Source organism: Leopardus geoffroyi, chromosome D4, assembly GCF_018350155.1.
Source record: "Leopardus geoffroyi isolate Oge1 chromosome D4, O.geoffroyi_Oge1_pat1.0, whole genome shotgun sequence".
NCBI lineage: Eukaryota > Metazoa > Chordata > Mammalia > Carnivora > Felidae > Leopardus > Leopardus geoffroyi.
Genome location: NC_059342.1, coordinates 88640489 through 88659595, shown reverse-complemented (window position 1 = coordinate 88659595; position 19107 = coordinate 88640489). Strand labels below are relative to the sequence as shown.

Genomic DNA, 19107 nt, shown 5'->3' with positions numbered 1-19107 from the left:
GCCCCTCCTGGGCCAGCCCCCCCGCGGCTGTCCTGCTGTCCCCTCCTCGACCTCGGGGCTCACGACGTGCCGGGTAAGCACTCACAAACCATCCTTGTGCTAACCGTCACCTTACAGACGGGAGGCCTGAGGCTCAGAGAGGGAACGCGACTTGCCCCAGATCCCAGAGTGAAGCCCACAGGTGGGTCTCAAACGCAACGTGTCCAACTCTACAGGCCAGGATGTTACCCACCCTGCTGCCCAGAGAGGGTGCAGGGCATCCCAGGCTCCCCCCGGGGCCGGCTGCCCCCTTTCCTGGCTGTGCTGCCTCAGCGTGTGGGGCTGAGGGCTCACTGAAGGAGTGGGGGACAGGCAGGACGTACCCAGCACGCTAAGCTGCACCAGCTTCTGGTCTCGGCCGGCGGCGTTGAGGGCCTCACACATGTACATCCCGGAGTCTGATGGCTGCGTCCTGGCCAGCTGCAGCGTGTGGGTGCCTGTGGGGCGGGAGCCAGCCCCTCGCACCAGCAAATAGGCCCCGGGGCCCCGGCCCACAGTCCCCAAGTCCTCCCAGACTCCCGGTGTGGTCCCCAGGTTTGGGGAAGCAACTGTGACTCCCCACACAGCCTCAGGCTGGGCTCCAAGCCTCAGTTTACCCACCAGGCCGGAGGAAGATCTCTTTTCCCAGGGAGACGGCCTGGCCGTCCCGGTACCACGTGACCTCAGGGCTCGGGTGCGCATGGACATCACAGGACAGGGAGACGCTGCTGTTGACCGTGGCAGTGACCTGCTCCAAGCTTGGGCCTGTGATTCGTGGTGGGGCTGTCCCCGCAGCCACCGGGAGAAAGAAAGACCCATGAGAGCGCGTTCGGGTCGGGGGGGCAGGGAGCCACAGAGTGGAGCACGGCCCTTCGGAGCTCCTGGCGCCTTGCCTTGGCGCATCGTTAAGCACGGCTGTGCAGTCACGACTATTTGTCACGACTACCCCACGGATGACGAACACAAGGCTCAGAGATCAGAGAGGGAGCAGCGGCCCTCCCGAGCTGGGAGCCCCCCAGGGGCCGCTGCTCAGCCCGGCTCACCTTGTACCCTGAGGGTGAAGAGCTTCTCCGAGGAGCCCGCCGGGTTCTCGGCCACACACATATAGCTGGCGGCATCGGCCACCTCGGCCGTGGAGACCTGCGGGCGCAGGGACAAGGTGCCTGGGAGACACCACGGGCCTGCGGGCTCTGGGCTCCCCCAGGAAGGACCGTGAGGGCTCCTTTGCCTGCCTGCCGCCTTTGTCTGCACGGAGCAGTGCTCGAGGAGCAACTCCCCCCGCCACGTCCGTCAAGGGCTCTTTGGGACATTCGGGGCACAGCGTGAGCTTGGTGCTAGGTGATTCCCTATAGCAAACTAGATGGTGACAACCGTCCCCCCCCCAACCCCAGCCCCGAGCAGGGCCGCTCCGTGCTGTGCTGGGCACCCGTACAGCTGTGCCTGGATCTGGGTGACCGAGGGTGCCGGGCCCAGCTGTGTGAGGGTCGCGCGGCTTTCCTGCCGCGTCGGGCTCTAGATGTGGCACACGTATGTGTCCTCTGCGGGTACTCCGTGTGGCCCTGGGCTGCCAGCGAGCTCCTCATGTAGGATTATTTGGTGGGCAGAACTTAATCCCAGGGGCTCCGACACGCTCTCGGGCAAAGAGCCTCGTTTGGCACAGATAACGTCAGCTCCTTGGTCCCCGGACCAGCAGGACTGAGTCACGGGGGACGTCCTCACCTGCAAGACGCGCCCGTCCTCCAGGACCTGCAACCGTGGGCTCGGGGAGAAAGGCAGCCCGTTCTGGAGCCATGAGATGGCGGGCACGGGGTTGCCCAGGGCCGGGCACTGGAGGCTGACGGTGCTGCTGGCGTTGACCGTCACCTCCTCCACCAGCTCCTCTGTGTCACCCAGGATCACAGGTGGGGCTGGGGGTCAGAGACAGCAGGGTGAGGAGTGGGCCGCCTGCCTGGGAAAGGTCACTGGGGTAGGGGGGCGGGTGTGGAGGTGAGAGCAGCCCGTGGCGCCAGGCTCCGGCTGGGGCTCCCTGTGCCCTACCGGCCAAGCCCCCCTCGGCGCCACAGCTAGGGACCGTGGGGCACAGGGACGGACGCCCGTGATTTGCCCAAGGCGACAGAGCCACTTGGAATCTGCCCCCAGTCCAAGGTCGTGTGCCTTATGTTATCAACGTCTCGGTACAGCAGGACTGGCTATGCACTCTGCCTTGAGCCCCTACGGCAAGGAGCCCCTCCCCACCCCCCGCCATGGGCCCTGCAGACCCAGACCCCCCCCCCGCCCCGGGCCCCAGGCCGGCCACTCACTCAGCACAAGCAGCTGGTAGTGCAACCAGTCCTCGCCCACCTCGTTGGAGGCCTTGCATGAGTATTTCCCGGCATCCTCTGCACGCACCAGGGGAAGCTGCAGGACCCGACCTCCTGCGGGGACACAGGACCAAGACCTGAACGAGGGCAAGGAGGCCCGCTCTTTCCCCTGGAGGGGACCTGGGAGACGTCCCTGGCCCACCTCCTCGGAGATAAATGGAGGAGAATCAGCCTGCCCCGCCTGCGGGGTGCCGGGCCCTGGGCTGAGCATTTTCCCGGCCTCTGACTCTGTGTGCTAGGACCACTCCCATGTCACAGATGGAAGGACTGAGGCTTCCCAAGAGTGCCCGGCGGTGCTGAGCCCAGCTCCGTGATGAAGGCAGAGGGAGGGGGCAGAGAGCTGGGCAAAGGTCCAGGCGTTGGCTTTCCGGAGGCGAGGAGGCAGCTCTTGGGCTGTGGTGATTGTGGGGGAGGGGGAAGCGGGGGGCTGGGGGTGTCACTCTCTGTGATCAAGAGACAGCCAGCGCCAGATCCTGGCATCTATGGAGGGGACTAGCGATGGTCTCCCGCGGAGCCGGGTTGGGGTCACTACGAGTTCAGGAGTCTGGGTTGGGGGATCGCTGGCCCAGGTTGTGGTGTGCTTGTGGCCAGGGTCAGAAGCAGGGGCTCGTTACCTACAGAGCTGGGGACAGTAGCCAGCACTGGAGAAACAGTGGCTGCGTTTTGGCGTGGCGGGGGGGGGGGGGGGTCACTTGATACGTAAAGTTGATCTATGGTCAGGTTCAGAATTAAAGTCCACCTGTGGCCACCATCACCATGCGCCCATGCTTGGGGGTCGGTGGCCAGGGTCAGAGGGCAGTGGTAGGGCTGGAGGTTAATGGCTAGGACCGGGGGATCAGCTGATGGCTCGGATTAACCTCTGGTCGGGACCTGAGGTAGGAATCAGCATGTGACTGAGCTCACTGTGTACCCAGGATCTGGATCAGTGTCCAAGTCCAAGGGCAGTAGCCGGGCTGAGGGGGTCAGTCCGGGGGTCTCTGACAGCAATAAGCAGCTTCAGTAAGCATCGCCTCTCGTCCGTCTCCAAGAGGCTGTCTTCTTTTGCGAGCACCAAAGTACGACCCTTGGAATGGCCCTGTTCGTCTAGAGGCCTGGGCTCCCCCAGCCAGCCCCACCATCGCCCCCGGCCTGGCAGGACACAGGCCAAATCCTACGTTGAAAGGTCACATGATCTGCCCCCTGATGAGACGATACAGGGCTCTGTGCCTGGACTCCCACCCCCCCCGCCCCAGTGTGGTCCTCATGAGATCACAATAAAGGAACCGCCTCCCCCTGCAGAGAAAGACACCAGCTTTGGCCGATTATCCCAGGACCTTACAGACCTTGAAGCCCAGAGGTGGGCTCGTTCTAGAAGCCAGAGGCAAAGGGGGATCCTGCTCCTGCCTTCAAATAAGCAAAGGGTGTCTAGCCCGAGTTTACAAAAGGCAGCTAAGGTCCAGGGTGGTTGTGCGGCCTGCCCGCGGTCACAGAGCAAGCAGCACACGGGAGAGTTCCCGGGACACGTAAGGGCGGTCCGAGGTGAGTGTGCCCCCGATCCCTGCCTGCAGACGCCCCAACCTCCCTGGGCACACCCTCAACTACCTTGCAGAACAGACACCCCGTCTGCGGCCGAGAGGGGCTGGCCCTCCCTGTACCAGCTGAGCTCCGGGGGAGGGATGGCATTGGTATCACAGTACAGGTAGGCAGGGTTGTTCTCCACAATCTCCCGGTACTCCGTCACCCCACCGCGGACCTCTTCTTCCCTGGACGGGATCTCGAAGTCCACACCGGCATCGCCCAGCTTCTGGAACATGGGGGGCACTGGGGTGGGGGACAGAGCCATTAGGATGCACAGCTGAGGGATGGGGGTGCGCTTCTGTTCCAAGAGACTCCCATGCCAGCCTCTCTCAGGGCTGGAGAAGTCCACGGTCGGAGGAGATCCCTAAGGTCGAGGCAGCTTTCGAAGACACTCGTTCTTTCAGACAGTGTTTATTGAGCAGCTACTATGCTAGGCACTGGGATAGAGTTCTGCCCTCTGCAGCTCACGTCCGGTGGACTCAAGAGACTGCGTGGCATGCTGACACCTCTCAGGGGAGGAAGCAGACACGAAGTTGTAACTAGGGTTTGCTGAGCGGAGCACAGAGGCACAAAACCACCGGCTTTCAGAAGTGGAGGGGGCCCCCGAGGCCACCTGATTGGAGGACCCACATCTTACAAAGGTAAAACCAAGGCCGGGAGGCGGGGGAAGGGCAGCGATGTCCCCGGGTCACAGTCAGTTAAGGGAAGAGGCCTGGGCCAGGGGTCTGGGGGTAAGACATGGCGGCCAGCAATGAGAAAAAGAGCCAGCCGCCTGGGACAGAGTCCTCCTGCGAGACCATTCCAGAAGCAGGGACACTCCCCACCCCACCTGTGCCGCCCCCGCCCCACCGGCCCCCACCCACCCTGGATGAGCACATTGAAGTCCTGGTCATCCTCGCCAGCCACGTTGGTGGCCACGCACAGGTATCGCCCTGAATCCGAGACCTGCGTGGGCCCGATCTGGAGGAGCCGGCCTTCGCCCAGGATGCGCAGCCGCTGGCTGGGGGTCACGGGCTGGGGGTGGGAAGAGTGGGGGGGGGGGGGCGATCGGAAATGAGGAGCAGGGGCGCCTGGGTGGCTCAGTCGGTTAAGCCTCCAACTTCAGCTCAGGTCACGATCTCGTGGTTCGTGGGTTCGAGCCCCGCGTCGGGCTGTGTGCTGACAGCTCCGAGCCTGGAGCCTGCTTTCGATTCTGTGTCTCCCTCTCTCTCTGCCCCTCCCCCACTCACTGTCTTTCTCTCTCTCTCAAAAATAAACAAACATTAAAAAAAAAAAAAAAAAAAAAAAGAAGGGGCAGAAAAGACCTAGATGAGAGTACTTAGAGTTGAATAAAATTTTAAAAATACAACACAAAGTGAGGGTTAGGGTTAGGGTTAGTTTTGAACCCTGAACCCGTGTAGCCAGTTTTGAACCCTGAACCCGTGTAGCCGAAAAACCGGGTGAGTTAAACAGGTGAATGTGGAGTTTAATGTTGATGACACCTGTTCCCTACAAAGAGCTGGATTTCTTATTAAAATATAAAGTGGGGCAGGGCCCAGGCCAGCTCTGGGGCCAGGTGCTCTGACTGCCTTCTCCGGAAGGTTCCAAGCAGAAGCAGGGGGACCCCGGGGCCCCAAGCTTACCCGTCCGTCCTTGTACCAACTGATGGTGGGCGGGGGCACGGCCCGGCACTCACACTCCAGGGTCAAAGTGCTGTTGACCTTGGTCTTCACTTCCTTCACGCCGGCCTCCCCCGAGGGGTCGTCTTTGGAGATGGAAGGAGGGACTGAAAGCCACAAGGGGGTCTGAGGAGCAGGCTTAGGAAAGGGCTGCTGAGACCCAGTGCCCGCTGTGGCCCCAGGGCCGTCCCAGACATGGGCGGCTGGTTCCCAAGAGCAGAGCCACAGGGACCCTGGAGACCGACCCGCTCCTGTCACTGTTCATTTAGGGGAGAGAGTGTTGGTTGAGAGCGATTTACGGGACAGGGCAGGTCTGAGGCAGGGGACTTCCTGGGGTGACCTCTGGGGGCCACTCTGGGGGTGCCAGGTCTCCAGGTGTACGGCCTCTGGCCGCACCGCGGCGCGGGTGACAGAAGGAAACCGGGGCTGGCGGGAATCTGCGTCCCTGTGGCCCAAGTCCTAACTCACTTGTTTCCATCTCCTGGTGCCCTTGGTCCTACAATGACTGAGTCAGCCCTGGCTGCCTGGGGACCGTCAGAGGAGGTAAGCCACATGAAGATACCTAGGGCATCCGTGTGGCCCAGGTGCCGGGGCCCCAGGGCTCCCAAGCAGCCTCCTGCCCGCCCTGCCGGTGCCCGGGAGGGTCCCCGACTCACTGAGCACCTCCACGTGGTAGTTCCTCATGGCCTCCCCAAGTTCATTGGTGACCACGCAGGTATACTGTCCCGCATCTTCCTTCTGGGCATTCAGGATCTGCAGCCCGTGGGTGCCTGCTTGTGGGGGCAGGGGCCAGGGTCACCCCCAAGGTCACACGAACTCAGGCTCACCAGTCCCTTCCTCCAACCGACAGAGGGCATCACCTGGGAGCATCTGGATGTTGTTCGAGGCCTCAAACGGGGCGCCGTCCTTCATCCAGGTGATGGTGGGGGAGGGGAAGGCCAGTGTCTCACAGATCAGAGAAATGGGGTTGTTGATGGTCACTGTCACCTCCTCATCCGCGCTGTCCTCGGTCACTCCCAGGATGGTGGGAACCACTGTTGGGAGGCGGGGGTGGGGGGGTGCCACGATCGTTAACAGAGATCCCTAATCCTGGGCCCGAGGATCCAGAAAGATCTCAGCTCCTGGTGCTTCGCTTCTGAGCCTACGCTTTCCACCGCTAAGCAGTGCCCCAGGGGAAGTTTAGGACGATTCCCGCCTCAATTTCCCCAGAAGGCTCTTAACAGCCAGCCCATCTACTAATGTACCAGAGCCTTGTCAACTCGGCTTGTGTTCCAATCTGTGCCCCCCTCCCTCTGCTCTCATTGGTCCTAAGATTTCCTCTTTAGGTCCCTTTTACCACCAGCATTTGTACAAGCAGATTTTATTTATTTATTTATTTATTATTATTATTATTATTATTATTTATTTATTAAGTTCTCTCATTTTCTAGATCCCCGTTTCTCCTGCCGGGACAGTCCGTGCCAACTACCCTCGGGAGACGGACGGACACCTGGGGGCCCTGTCACCTCACCAAGCCTCAGCGCTTCGTTGGTGACACAGAGGGACAAGCACACCTCCCACCCCCTAGGCTTGTCCAACCAATCGGGCCTGTGCAAACGCCCAGCCCGTGACAAACGTTCAGCCAATACAGCTATGACTATTTTTGTTGTTGGTGAACCTGAAGAAATGGGAAAGAAAAAAATAGCAGAGTGCTTTGGGGGAAGCTGTCTATTCGGAGCTGGCCACCTTGGCTCCCCCTCCTTTCGGCGCCCAGGGAGGCCCGGAGATGCCCAGCACTTACCCAGGACGCTAAGTTGGAAGTGTTTGGTCTTCTCCCCTACGGCACTGGCTGCAATGCAGGAGTAGTGGCCAGAACTAGACAGGTCGGCCTGGACGATCTGCAGGAGAGCTCTGTCTGGAGAAATGCGGTAGGCGTCTCCACCAGCCAGGGGCCGGCCATCTTTGAACCACGTGACCTTGGGCTGTGGGTGGCCTGTAAGGAGGGGGATAGGCAGAGGAGACCATTCAGAAGGTTCTGACTGGGTTGGCCAAGAGGTCAGAGGTGGCTCCGGGGTAGGGCAGGGGACATGGATTTTCCATTCTCAGGCCAGAGGCCCCCCGCATCAGGGCACGACATAGGAGCAGCCTCCAAGCCTGGCCCGGGGCCTTTCCTATGTGGCTGACTGCCTTTTCTTTAGGGAGGACGGGGCAGAGATCGCTTGGTGTAGACAGGCAAGACAGAAAGGCAAGTTATTCCTTTCATCCATTCACCCATCCATCCCCCCCAGGCCACAAGCATTAATGGGAGCCTCTTCTGGTAGGCACTGGGAGAACCACGGTGACAAGGCAGTCCTTGGGTCCTCATGGACCTCAGATCCCAGCTGGGGTATACAGATGTCAAGGTTACTATGGTCGAAGGTGCTTGGGGCTGGGACAAGAAAGCCCTGGGGCCTGTGGGACCCCAGTGGAGGCAGCCCACGGGCCCAAGGGGTCAGCCAAGGATGCATTGTGGAAAGTCCTAGAAGTTGAGGTCTCTAGCCAGGTGAGGAGTGGGGAGGAGTGTTTGGGGCAGAGGCAGAGCCTGTGCGAAGATAAGCAGGGATGTGGTACCAAGTTCAAGATGTACAGAGACCTTCCACAGGGAGCACTGGGGCTGGGGGCAGGCCGGAAACCCCGGGCACCCCCTCCTCTCTGAAGCTGACTTCTCATGCTTGTCCCAACCCACCGTGAGTGGCCCTCACCTGTGGCGTTGCACGTCAGGTGGGCTGTCTGCCCCTCGGGGACCTTGACTGCCTCCTCCCGGTCCTCGTTCTCAATCCTGGGAGGAACTGGGAAGAAGCAGGGAGACGGACGGTTACTGACCAGGGTTGGCTGAACAACCATGAATCAGGAAGCCAAGAGCCCAGGACCAAGTGCCCAAGGCAACCGCCTTCAGTTTCCTGTGCCTCGGTTTCCCATCCCCTTAGGCCTGCTCCCACGGGCAGTGAGTTCCATAAACATTTGCTGCTGGCTGAGGGAAGTCCCAGTGCCTCTGCGGGAAGGCCCTGATCAGAGGAAGACGGTTGGGTGGTGTTGAGAATATGTGCCCCCTGTCACTTGGGGTTAGTCCCTGCTGTTTCCGGAAAGTTCCATGGCAACTTCAGAGCAGAGGCCGCTGATGAGGCAAAGAAAACAAGGCTTGGTCCCTCCCCGCTTCCTGTGAAGACAGTTGGGTGGTGTTGAAAATATGTGCTCCCTGTCACTTGGGGTTAGTCCCTGCTGTTTCCAGAAAGTTCCATGGCAACTTCAGAGCAGAGGCCGCTGATGAGGCAAACAAAATAAGGCTTGGTCTTTCCCCCCTTCCTGTGTTGAGTGCCCCCTATAGCATGAGCCCTTAGTCCTGGGGATAGCCCCCAGAAGCTCCAAGACAAGAGAGGAGGGATTCGTGGGGTGCTCATAGGAACGGGCTGGGGCGTACCCAGGACCTCCACACTGAAGTTCCTCCGAACCTCCCCAGCCTCGTTGCTTGCCAGGCATGAGTAGAAACCTCTGTCTCGCTCCCGTGCCCGGGGCATCTTCAGCATCCAGCCACCTGGGGAGGGAGGGGAGTGGACTGCAGGCACGGCTCTGAACAGCCTCTGTCCCAAGCTGAGCCCAGGCTGCCCACCAGAAGAGCAGTGTGCCAGGTGTGGCAATTCGCTGTGTGTGTGTCTACCTCCCCCAGCGTTCCATTCTTCAGATGGGAAAACTAAGGCCCAGGAGGATAAACAGGTAGAGGGAGCCCCGGACATTAGTGCATGTGTAAACTTGAGGGCCCTGTTCTAATAAGAAGGATCTGTAAGCTGGCTACCCTTGGTTCTAGAAATTGACTAGGGCTAAAAATGGACTCCGTAGTCCTGGTCCAGGTCAGACTCCCGACGCCCCCACCCCCTACCCCCGCCATGGGATTCTGGTGGCCCTGGAAAAAAACCACCTTCTCCCAAGGACCTCTCAGAGGTGAGCCAGTTCCTCCCAGGAAAACCCAAGGATCATCTAAGGCCTGCCGAGGGAAGGCAGCTATACCGGATATACCATTACTGTTATTCCTGCACCCAGGGCAGACATCGCTAATGGATCACCCAGGGGGCAGACATCACTAATGGATCACCCCGGGCGCAGACATCACTAATGGATCACCCCAGGGGCAGACATCACCAATGGATCACCCCAGGGGCAGACATCACCAATGGATCACCGGGGGGCAGACATCACTAATAGATCACCCGGGGGCAGACATCACTAATGGATCACCATGCTCTCCTCCGCCCAGATGCAGTCTCTGAATTCCTATCGCAAGGCATCTGGCAACCCCCACCAAGTGCTCAGAAGTGGTGCACAGGGGAACCTAATTTGTCATGCCAGCTTTGGCTACGCGGAACAACTGTTGGGTCACCGAGGCTGAACTTCAGGGGGGTCTTGAGATTCTTGCAAAACGTGAATGCGACACTGCCTCTTGGGCCCGTTTCCCCTTTCATAGTTCCCCAGTAAGAACTATCACAAACCAGCTCTGTGGGGAGGATGAATATTCAGAGGAGAAGGTGCTTGGCTCAGCATTTTGAAAGTGTGTCACTGTTCTGGGGGATGTTATGGACATGCCATGAGAATTTTTGCTGCAAGACTTATCAGAGCCTTAACTGTGCACATAGTCGCTGTCCGTCTTCAGGAGGGAAACCGAGCAGGAAGTCTTTTCCAGGCGTATTTAAAGCCAGTTGTTTACCTCACCTCGCCAGTGTTTTCGGCTGCATTCTTGGGGGACCGATGGCTAAATGGTTTTCCCAACCAGGCCTGGCAGCGAAGGGTCAGTGGGCAGGGGCAAGTGATAAACAGAGGCGGAGGCAGAGGTCCAGACCTGACAACCAGACTCTCCCCTGGCTGGCACCTTACCTGCCAGGAGGTAGGTGTCCTCCCCGGGGCTGATGGGCTCCTCTCCTCGGAACCAGCGGACCCGTGGGGGTGGGACGCCTGTGGCTTCGCAGAGCAGCGTCAAGGGGCTGTGCAGGGCAGCAGAGACGTTGGTCACTGGGTCCAAGTCTCCGGTGAGCTCTGGGGGCACTAGACACAGAGGAGAAACCACACTCAGGCCGCATATGGGGGCTGTATGCTCCTTCCCTGTCCCCCAACAGTTGTGCCCCGCAAGGACACCCACCCCCGGTCGGGAGAGTCTGAGGAACAGAAGTGACAAGATCAGAGTGGCTCCCGCTGGAGGGAGTGACGGGTGCCCACAGGCTGGGCTTTGGCAGTAGCCAAACCTTGGGCCTCAGTTTCCCCGCTCCCTCAGAAGGGGATTCAGTAAGAACTCAGCACACTGCCTGGTATGGAGTCCATGCTCAGCAACGAGACCGGAATTAGGGCCGGGGTGGACACAGATATGCCCCCTAAACCCACACGCCAAGCACCTCTGTGCTTTCTAAAGGACCCACTCAGAAGGAGGTCACGCTCCAGGGATCCTGAGGCAGTGGCAGGGGTGGGGGCCATGATGAGAGAGGCCTCGCTAAACGCATCCCTGCTCACCTTATCTCCTACCACTTCCTGCCCCCACCCTGAGGCATACAGTAGGCGCTCAATAAAAGACTGGAATCACGAGGATGTGGCGGCAGTCACCCTAAAAGTGCTGTGTCACCTGTCCAGGCCTCTGTACAGTGTGTTCCCTCTGCCCCCCCCCCGTACACTCATCCCCTTCCCCCACCCCGGCACCTGGTTAACTTCCACTCAGCTCTTACGTTTCAGCTTAAAGGTCACCTCCTACAGGAAGCCGCCCTGACTTCCCATGACAAGCGTTCAGGCTCTTCCTTGTCTCTCCTAGGCCCTGGGTTCCCCCCACCACACATGAGTCACGCGGGATAGAGACTGCTTATTTCCCCAGTGCGAGGAACAGAGTAGGGGAACAGCAAGTAAGGGAGAGAGGGACGGGGGAAATGAGGGCTGTTTGATTTTGAGAGTGGGGTTCAAGGCTTCCCCCAACAGCAGGCCTGACTCCTGGGAGAACCAGGGGCTGTACCGGCAGCTGGAACGGGCCTTGTTCTCCCCAGCGGGCCCCGCATCCCGCCCTCCTCCAGCACGCTGCGGGTCCTCACCCAGCACGGAGAGCGCGAACCTCCTCTCGGCCCTTCCGGCCACGTTCTCGGCCACGCAGGTGTAGCGTCCGCTGTGGGCAGCCTGCGCCCGCCCCACGTGCAGACTCTGGCCTTGGTTCCGCAGCAGCAGGCCGGCCTCGGCCCTCACCGGCTGGCCGCCCCACTCCCACGTCACCCTGGGCGGGGGCTTCCCTGTGACGTTGCACCACAGAGTGGCCTCCCCGTCCTGGGCCACCGAGACCTGCGTGTGGGGCTCCCGGGGGCCAGCGATCCGAGGCGGCACTGGGGATGAGGGGAAAGCACATCAGGGAGGGCTGCTGTGGCCACCGGGGCACCAAGCATCTGCCGCGAGCCGGGCTGGCCCCCACTCCGCCTGTGCTCCCCCGGCCACTCCCTGGCTGTGTGACCTTGCCGGGTGACCTCGCCTCTCTGGGCCTCCGTTTTCCATCTCTATAACGGGGGCCGCCCCAGTACCTCTCGGCCCCTCTCCCGCACCCTGGAGATCAGGGGCAGGCCCTCTGTTTGGAGAATAAAGTCACAGCACAGCCCTGAAGATCTGTGAGGGGTCTCCTTCCTCAGAAACGAGGGGCTTCCTGGGGCCTAAACGGGACACTGGGACTGTTTGGGGCAGGGCGTCATTCCCTAGGTGGGATGCTGAACGGCGCTTTTCTTGGTTTTGTATTCTAGAATTTTCTAGATGTCTACAAGGCTGCGGTATTTAATTGCATCGCTGCAGGACAAGTCTCTGGAGACAGGCTCCCGTTATGTGCAGGAACCTCACAGAGGTTTGTCCAGATAAACTTTGTTTCTCCGGGCCCACGGGGGGCTACTTGGGATCGTGGCGCCCCTCTCACGCGCACGCGCATAGGTCACGAGCTGGAAGAGGCTGATTGAGCAGGGGGCAGCTCGTAAAACCCCAGTGGCCAAGGGGGGACGGGAAATTGTTCTCATCGTCACTGTTTCTGTCTTTGCTCGGATTCTGGAGGGTGGGGTCTGCCCTACCGGGGTGCCTGGTGGCCCGCCCTTCTGGCCCTTTCCACCGGGTTCAGGTCGTCCCAGCCCAGCTCACCATGCACCTCCAGCAGCTGGTCCTGGCTGCGACTGCCCGCCACATTGCTGCACTCACAGGTGTACGTTCCCTCCTGGGCCGGCTGGGCCTGTCCCAGGTACAGCAGCCGCCCCACCGCTGACACCTGCTCGAGGCTGTTCCCCTCCCCTGGCAAGGGCTGACCTGGAGGCAGCAAGAAAGAAGCCCCTGGTCCCCGGTCCTTCCGGCTGGAATGTGTGTCCTCCCACCCGTCCTGGCCGGCTTCTGCTCACCCTTGAAGGCGTCCACTTACATGGCACATCTATCAGGAAGCTTTCCCTGAGTGCCAAATCCCATCCCCGAGCTCCCACAATCCCTGGGCTTCTCCGCATCACGGATCTGCCTGCAGATCCGGTCCCGCCTGAATCCCAGCCCGGCCCCAGGGCCTTTGCACCTGCTAAGACCGCTGCCTGAAATGTTTTTCCCTACCATATTCTCATGTTCACCCCTCCCTCCCCTTCTTAAATTCTGCTTGGCCAAACGTTCGTGGCCACCCAGCCTGAAACTGCAAACACCTCCTCTGTCTCCTGGCTTTATTTTCCTCCATAGGTAGTACTTACCATCTAAGTTATTCGCTAACTCCCTGTTACCTGACTACCCCCAATCCACTGCCATATTTCCAACACCCAGAATGGGGCCTGGCACAGAGAGGCCCTCAGCAACTATTGGTTCAGTGAATGAATGAATGACAAGTATTTATGGAGCACCCGTTTTATACCAATTTTGGAATTCAGGGGGGCCAAGACGACGCCTCACGGGGCTCACGGACTCATGGAGAAGCAGACATTGAAGAGCTAGGGTGGTTATGTGACAGGTAAACACTCAGGGGTTATGTCAAGGAGGCCCTGCCCCAGCCTGGGGTGGGGGTCAGGGAGGGCTTTCTGGAAGAGAAGGCCGCGGCCCAACCCAGCATTCACTGGCAGACTCAGGGACCGAGCAGGGAGGGGCTGAGGGCACTGTCACTCCTGTAAACAGCACCCTTACCCCCAGTGTCATAAGCCCACCCGTCTCTGTTTCAGCTAGGCTCTGGGGGGGGGGGCACCCAGCGAGGGCAAGGAGCAGCCCTCCACTGTGGGGGGCACCCAGGGCGGGGCTGGGCGAGGGAGGCAATCATACCGTCCTTCCTCCAGGAGATCTTAGGAAAGGGGACGCCCCGACATTCACAGGACAGCCTGGCGGGGTGCCCTTCGGTCACGGTCAGGATGCGGGGTTCCCTCGAGGGGAACACAGGAGGCACTGGGGGAGAACAGAGAGGCGTATGAGGTAGGTGCTGGGCCGGGAAGGGACAGGGGCGGGGAACAGAAAAAGCTTGGATCCCGGGACCATGGAGGCAGCACTCCTCTGGGGGCATGAGAGCCAGCCACGGCAGGGACAGGGGAGGGACCCCAGCCCAGCCCCCGAGACCCTCACCCCAGACATTCAGGTTGTAGTGCTTCTCCGAGCGGCCCGCCTGGTTCAGTGCCTCGCAGGTATAGCGGCCTGCGTCCCCCACCTCTGCTCTGCTCACCTGGCCGAAAGCAAGAATGAGCCATCAGCGGGGGCAGCACCGAGATGGGGTCACCCCTGAACAGACTGTGTGACCTTGGGCAGGTCATCTGACCTCACTGCGCCCCAGCCTCCCCACCTGGAACCTGGGGGCAATGATAGCACCTCCCCCACCTGGTGCACCGTGACGCTTCCAGAAGCCACAGCTTGTGGTGGCCTGACGTGGGCCGGCACGGGGACTGGGCTCCCCAGAGGGTAGCCCTGCCCGCCTCACCCCACTTCACATCCACAGCCCAGCCCCGCTAAGGATGGTGCGCGTGTGGCTGGGTCAGCCCCTCTCCCGCCTTTAATCTGCTCCCGGCCTCTTTGGAAAGTCCAACAGAGCAGACCAGAAGGGAAGGTAGAAAATGAAGAAGGATTGGGTGGTGGGGGGTGGGGGTCGGTCCCGTCCTCAGAGGTCAGATCCTGACAGAGGAGGTGACGAAGCTAAGTTGTAGGTAGAGGAAACCAAACTGAGGTGTTCAGAGTTGGGAATGATCACATCACAAGGTGTAGAGGGGTGGGAGCAGGAGGAAGAGGCTGGAGTGGAAGTTTCTCCCCAACAGCTGGAGAAGTACCTCCCCTCCCCTAGCGGACAGGGATGAGCCATTCTAGGGGCTGGCTTTGAACTCCAGCCACCCCAGAAGAGCAGCACCCATGTGCTTACAGGTGACAGACCGGAGGCCGGTGTGGTCGAGACACTGCCTGAGGCGGCCCAGCCAGGAGGAGGTGGAACTGAGATTTAAATCCAGGCTGCGGTCCCCACAGTCCCCGGCCCTCATCGACCCTTCCCTTGTTGGGCCAGGGGCCCGACGAAGGGCTCCCATCCCCAAAGGCCAGGAGGCTTTGGAAGAAGGAGTAAAAAACAGGTGAAAAGCGAGAGGCTCGGCTTTGTGGGGACCGAGCGAGGCCCCTGCAGCAGCTTCTGACCAGGTCAGGAGGATGTACCCCGGGCGCTGGGTCACGCTGAGCTGAACTGATCTCGTAGGGGCCCCCCCCAGGCCCTGCCCTGCACACCTCCAGCAAGGCCTTGTCTGTGGAGAGGTGGACGCCGGGCCGCGGATCCAGGGGGCGGCCGTCTTTCCTCCAGGTCAGCACGGGAGGGGGCACAGCTTGGCTTCGGCACTCCAGGGCCACGGATTCGTTGGCCACGACGGACACGTTCACCTCTTCCCCGAGGATGCTTGGGGGCACTGCGGGAGGGGGCAGGAGAGGGGTCTCAGGCACGTGGGTGGGGCCGGCAGGACGCCAGGCCCGGGGTCAGGCCCAGCCACTTCCGGCAGCCAGGAGCAAACAGCAGGGCATGGTGGGGGGGCGGTCAGCGCTGGGAGGGGGCCTCCGACCCGAGCTGTGGCCTCTCATCCTCCCCGCAAGGACCTTCCCAGTCCTGCTCCAAGAGGAGGCCCCCAAATCTGAGCAGGATGGTGACGCACAGCCACGTCGATACCCCCGCGTGTGGTTGTGTGATTTACAAGAGGATTCTGTCGAGGGACACTGGGCAGAGGGGACCCAGGATCTCTCTGTACTAATCCTTACAAGTGCATGTGAATTTACGATGATCTCAAATTCTTTTAGAAACATAGTGTCTTGGGGCCCCCAGGTGGCTCGATTGGTTAAGGGTCCGACTCTGGGTTTCGGCTCGGGACACGATCTCACGGTTTTGTGGATTCCAGCCCCACGTGGGGCTCTAGGTGCGAGCCTGCTTGGGATTCTCTCTCTCCCTCCCCCCCCCCGCCCCTCCCCTGCTCATGCTGTCTCTCTCTCCAAACTAAACTTAAAAAATGTAAAAAAAAAAAACAAAATAAAACCTTTTTTTAAAGTTTTTAAAATTTTTAAATGTTCCCCAAAAGCAGTTACCCCTTTGATCGAGGACCGTGAGAACATCCGATTCCTGACTCGGCCCGGGGTTCTCCCTGCCACGTCGTGTTCCTTCCACCTGTTCCCTGAACACGAGCTCCTGGCTGTGCGGGCCACTCACCTGCCTCCCTGTCTGCGACGGGGGAGCAGCTCACCTCCAACTGACGCCCCCACGAAGGCAGCCACGGTCTCAGGCCAGCGCGCCCCCTCCGCCACCCCGCATTGGACGTGGTTTGGGGAGGGACGCCCCCAGCGCCACCTTCTTGAGCCCCCGGCCGGGCCCAGGCAACATCCCGAGCCTGAGACTCACTGTGGACATACAGGACGATGTCCCGACGGTCCTCGCCCACTGCACTCACGGCCACGCACGAGTAGCTGCCAGAGTCGGAGGCCCGGGTGCTGGCCAGGGTGAGGACCCGGCCCCCAGGGAAGACCTGTGTCCCCAGAAGGAAGCCCACATCAAGCTATGCACGGCAGCACCCACATGTTCCCATGCTGGCCCTGCTGCTGGGCACCCCTGGGCAGCCTGCCCCAGACCCCAGAGCCCCCCCACAATGCGGGGGAGCCGTGAGCTGTCCCCAGGCCTCAGGACCTCCGCCGGCTGGTGGATGAGTTACATCGGTGCTCCCTCTAGAGCCGGGCTGTGGCTACGGAGCCCTTGAAATGGGGCTGAACCCCAAGGGGACAAGATACAACGGACTACAAAGAGTTAGAACAAAAAGAAACCCTGGGAAATGCCTTAATAATTTCCATACTGATCGTGGATTTTTTGGCTAGATTAGCTTAACTAAAATGTTTTACTAAAACTGCTTTCGTGCATTTCTCGTTACTCGTTTGAACGTAGTCACCAGAAAGCCCAAAACTACATATACGGCTCGCACTGGCGGCACGTATCGTGTTTCTGGAATCCACGGGGCTCTAGACTCTCCTCCTCCCGCCAGCCGACCGCCCTCGGCGGCCACGGCTCGTCCCTCGCCTCGGAGCTCCCGGGGCCCGACCTCTGCTCCCAGCACCTCCTGAGGCCCCGGAGAGGTGACCCAGGGCTGCCCAGCCTGACCTGGAGGCCGGAGGCCCCTGCGGTGGACACGGGGTTTCCATCCTTCAGCCACAGCAGCGTGGGGCTGGGGACTCCAGTGGCATTACAGGTCAGCCGGACTGGGGCGCCGAGCAGCACGGGGCCTGGCAGGCTGGGTGGCTGTGTGATGTGTGGAGGCACTGCAGGGCGGGGGACAACGCAGGGCCCGGGGTGAGCCCCACTGGGGGCGAAGCCAGCAGGGCCCCTGGCCGGGCCACCCCACGGGGCACACGGCCACAAACAAAAGCGCAGGGACGCCACTCCCAGCATGGGTGCTCCTCGCATCCTGACCCCACCATGAGGGGGCTTCCACCGACGGGAACCGGGAGCTCAGAGAGGGTAAGTCATGGCCAAGGCTGACCAGTTAGAAAGTGACAAATAGCACTTGAACTTGGGTCTTCCGGTGAGCATGAGGTCCTCAGGATGCGGACGGCAGGGGGCGACCTCTGGGAAGTTTTGTTTCCCAATGCAGAGGTATCAGATGAAAAGCTATCCGGCAGGCAGCCCCTCGAGGGCAGAAAATGGTCAGAAGACTCAACGGTATCTGGGAGATACGGTCACGGTCACGATGCCCAGGGTCCCAGCCTCCTGCCCAGACACCTACTGCTCCTAGCATAGAGGCTCTGCCTCCCCAGCCTCCATCTGGCCACCGGCACCACCCCGTCCCCTCCTCCCATTGTCCGGCAAGCTCCTGGCCCCCAGCCTCCTTCCAGCTCCCATAATTCCCCTCATCTCTGCAGCGTCAGCCCTTGGCAGGTGGTCTCCATTTAGGCATCCAACAGTCAAAGACACCTCTGGGACTCCCCAGGCCAGGTCAGTGCCCCAGTTCCAGGCACTGGGTCATACCTCCTCTTTACTAACTCTTATCACTATCGTCAGAAGATAGGATACTGGGTAACTGTGTAACTACTGTATTCTCCACTAGACAGAAGGCCCCTGGGTCTGTTTCCTTGGGGCTACAGCCCCAAGGTCCGCCCCAGAGGATGTACTCAATAGAAGTGGTTGGACAGAAGACAGATAAATGGAGGAACGGATGCATGGGTAGGTAGATGGACAGATAGATAGTTAGATGGGTGGATGGGCAAAGGATTGAATGGATGGTTACATAAAAGGATGAATAATGGATGAATGATGGATGGATGGCTAGATAATGGATAGATGGATGGATGATGGATAGATGGGTAATGGATGGATGGATGGATGGATGGAAGGATAGATGGATGGGTAGATGGATGGATGATGGATGGATGGCTAGATAATGGATAGATGGATGGATGATGGATAGATGGGTAATGGATGGATGGATGGATGGATGGATGGAAGGATAGATGATGGATGGGTAGCTGGATGGATGATGGATGGATGGATGGATGATAGATATTGGGTAGATGGATTGATGATGGATGGATGGATGGATAGATGGGTGATGGATGGAAGGATAGATGATGGATGGGTAGCTGGATGGATGATGGATGGATGGATGGATGGATGATAGATATTGGGTAGATGGATTGATGATGGATGGATGGATAGATGGGTGATGGATGGATGGATGGTTGATAGATAATGGGTAGATGGGTTGATGATGGATGGATGGATGCATGGGTAATGGATGGATGGGTGGGTGGAAGGATGGACGGACGGACAGACTGACAGACACATAAATGCAGGGATTACTTTTGGGACAAGGACCCCTTTAGTCCCAGGGCAGCTCACCATTGACCCGTAGCCCATACTGCAGCTCCGTGCTGCCCGCCACATTGGATGCCACACAACGGTAGCTCCCAGCATCAGAAAATCGTGCCCGCTCAATGTGGAGAACTCTCCCACCAGCGGACACCGTCACTCCCTTCCGGGCTGAGACAGGCTGGTGGCCCTTGAACCAGGAGATATCTGGGGG

At 60.0% G+C, this 19107-nt stretch overlaps 1 protein-coding gene and 2 long non-coding RNA genes across 3 annotated transcripts in view; 2 read left to right on the top strand and 1 right to left on the bottom strand.

Moving 5' to 3' along the window:
* HMCN2 (hemicentin 2) overlaps positions 1-19107 on the bottom strand; it is a 145996-nt gene that overhangs the window by 41323 nt on the left and 85566 nt on the right. The window contains 22 exon segments of the mRNA XM_045470463.1: positions 363-476; positions 640-801; positions 1062-1158; positions 1738-1925; positions 2319-2432; positions 3960-4178; positions 4799-4949; positions 5558-5700; positions 6250-6363; positions 6454-6627; positions 7374-7565; positions 8314-8400; positions 9030-9143; positions 10475-10642; positions 11665-11946; positions 12734-12895; positions 13868-13987; positions 14162-14258; positions 15293-15468; positions 16443-16566; positions 17190-17347; positions 18924-19100. Of these exon segments, the coding sequence (XP_045326419.1) occupies positions 363-476; positions 640-801; positions 1062-1158; positions 1738-1925; positions 2319-2432; positions 3960-4178; positions 4799-4949; positions 5558-5700; positions 6250-6363; positions 6454-6627; positions 7374-7565; positions 8314-8400; positions 9030-9143; positions 10475-10642; positions 11665-11946; positions 12734-12895; positions 13868-13987; positions 14162-14258; positions 15293-15468; positions 16443-16566; positions 17190-17347; positions 18924-19100 (3333 nt within the window).
* Positions 5707-7234, top strand: LOC123593875. Its single transcript, XR_006710571.1, has 3 exons — positions 5707-6136; positions 6444-6509; positions 7023-7234. It is a non-coding gene; the product is annotated as an uncharacterized LOC123593875 (long non-coding RNA).
* LOC123593874 lies at positions 7369-13566 on the top strand. The gene is made up of 3 exons (XR_006710570.1): positions 7369-7500; positions 12352-12449; positions 13486-13566. It is a non-coding gene; the product is annotated as an uncharacterized LOC123593874 (long non-coding RNA).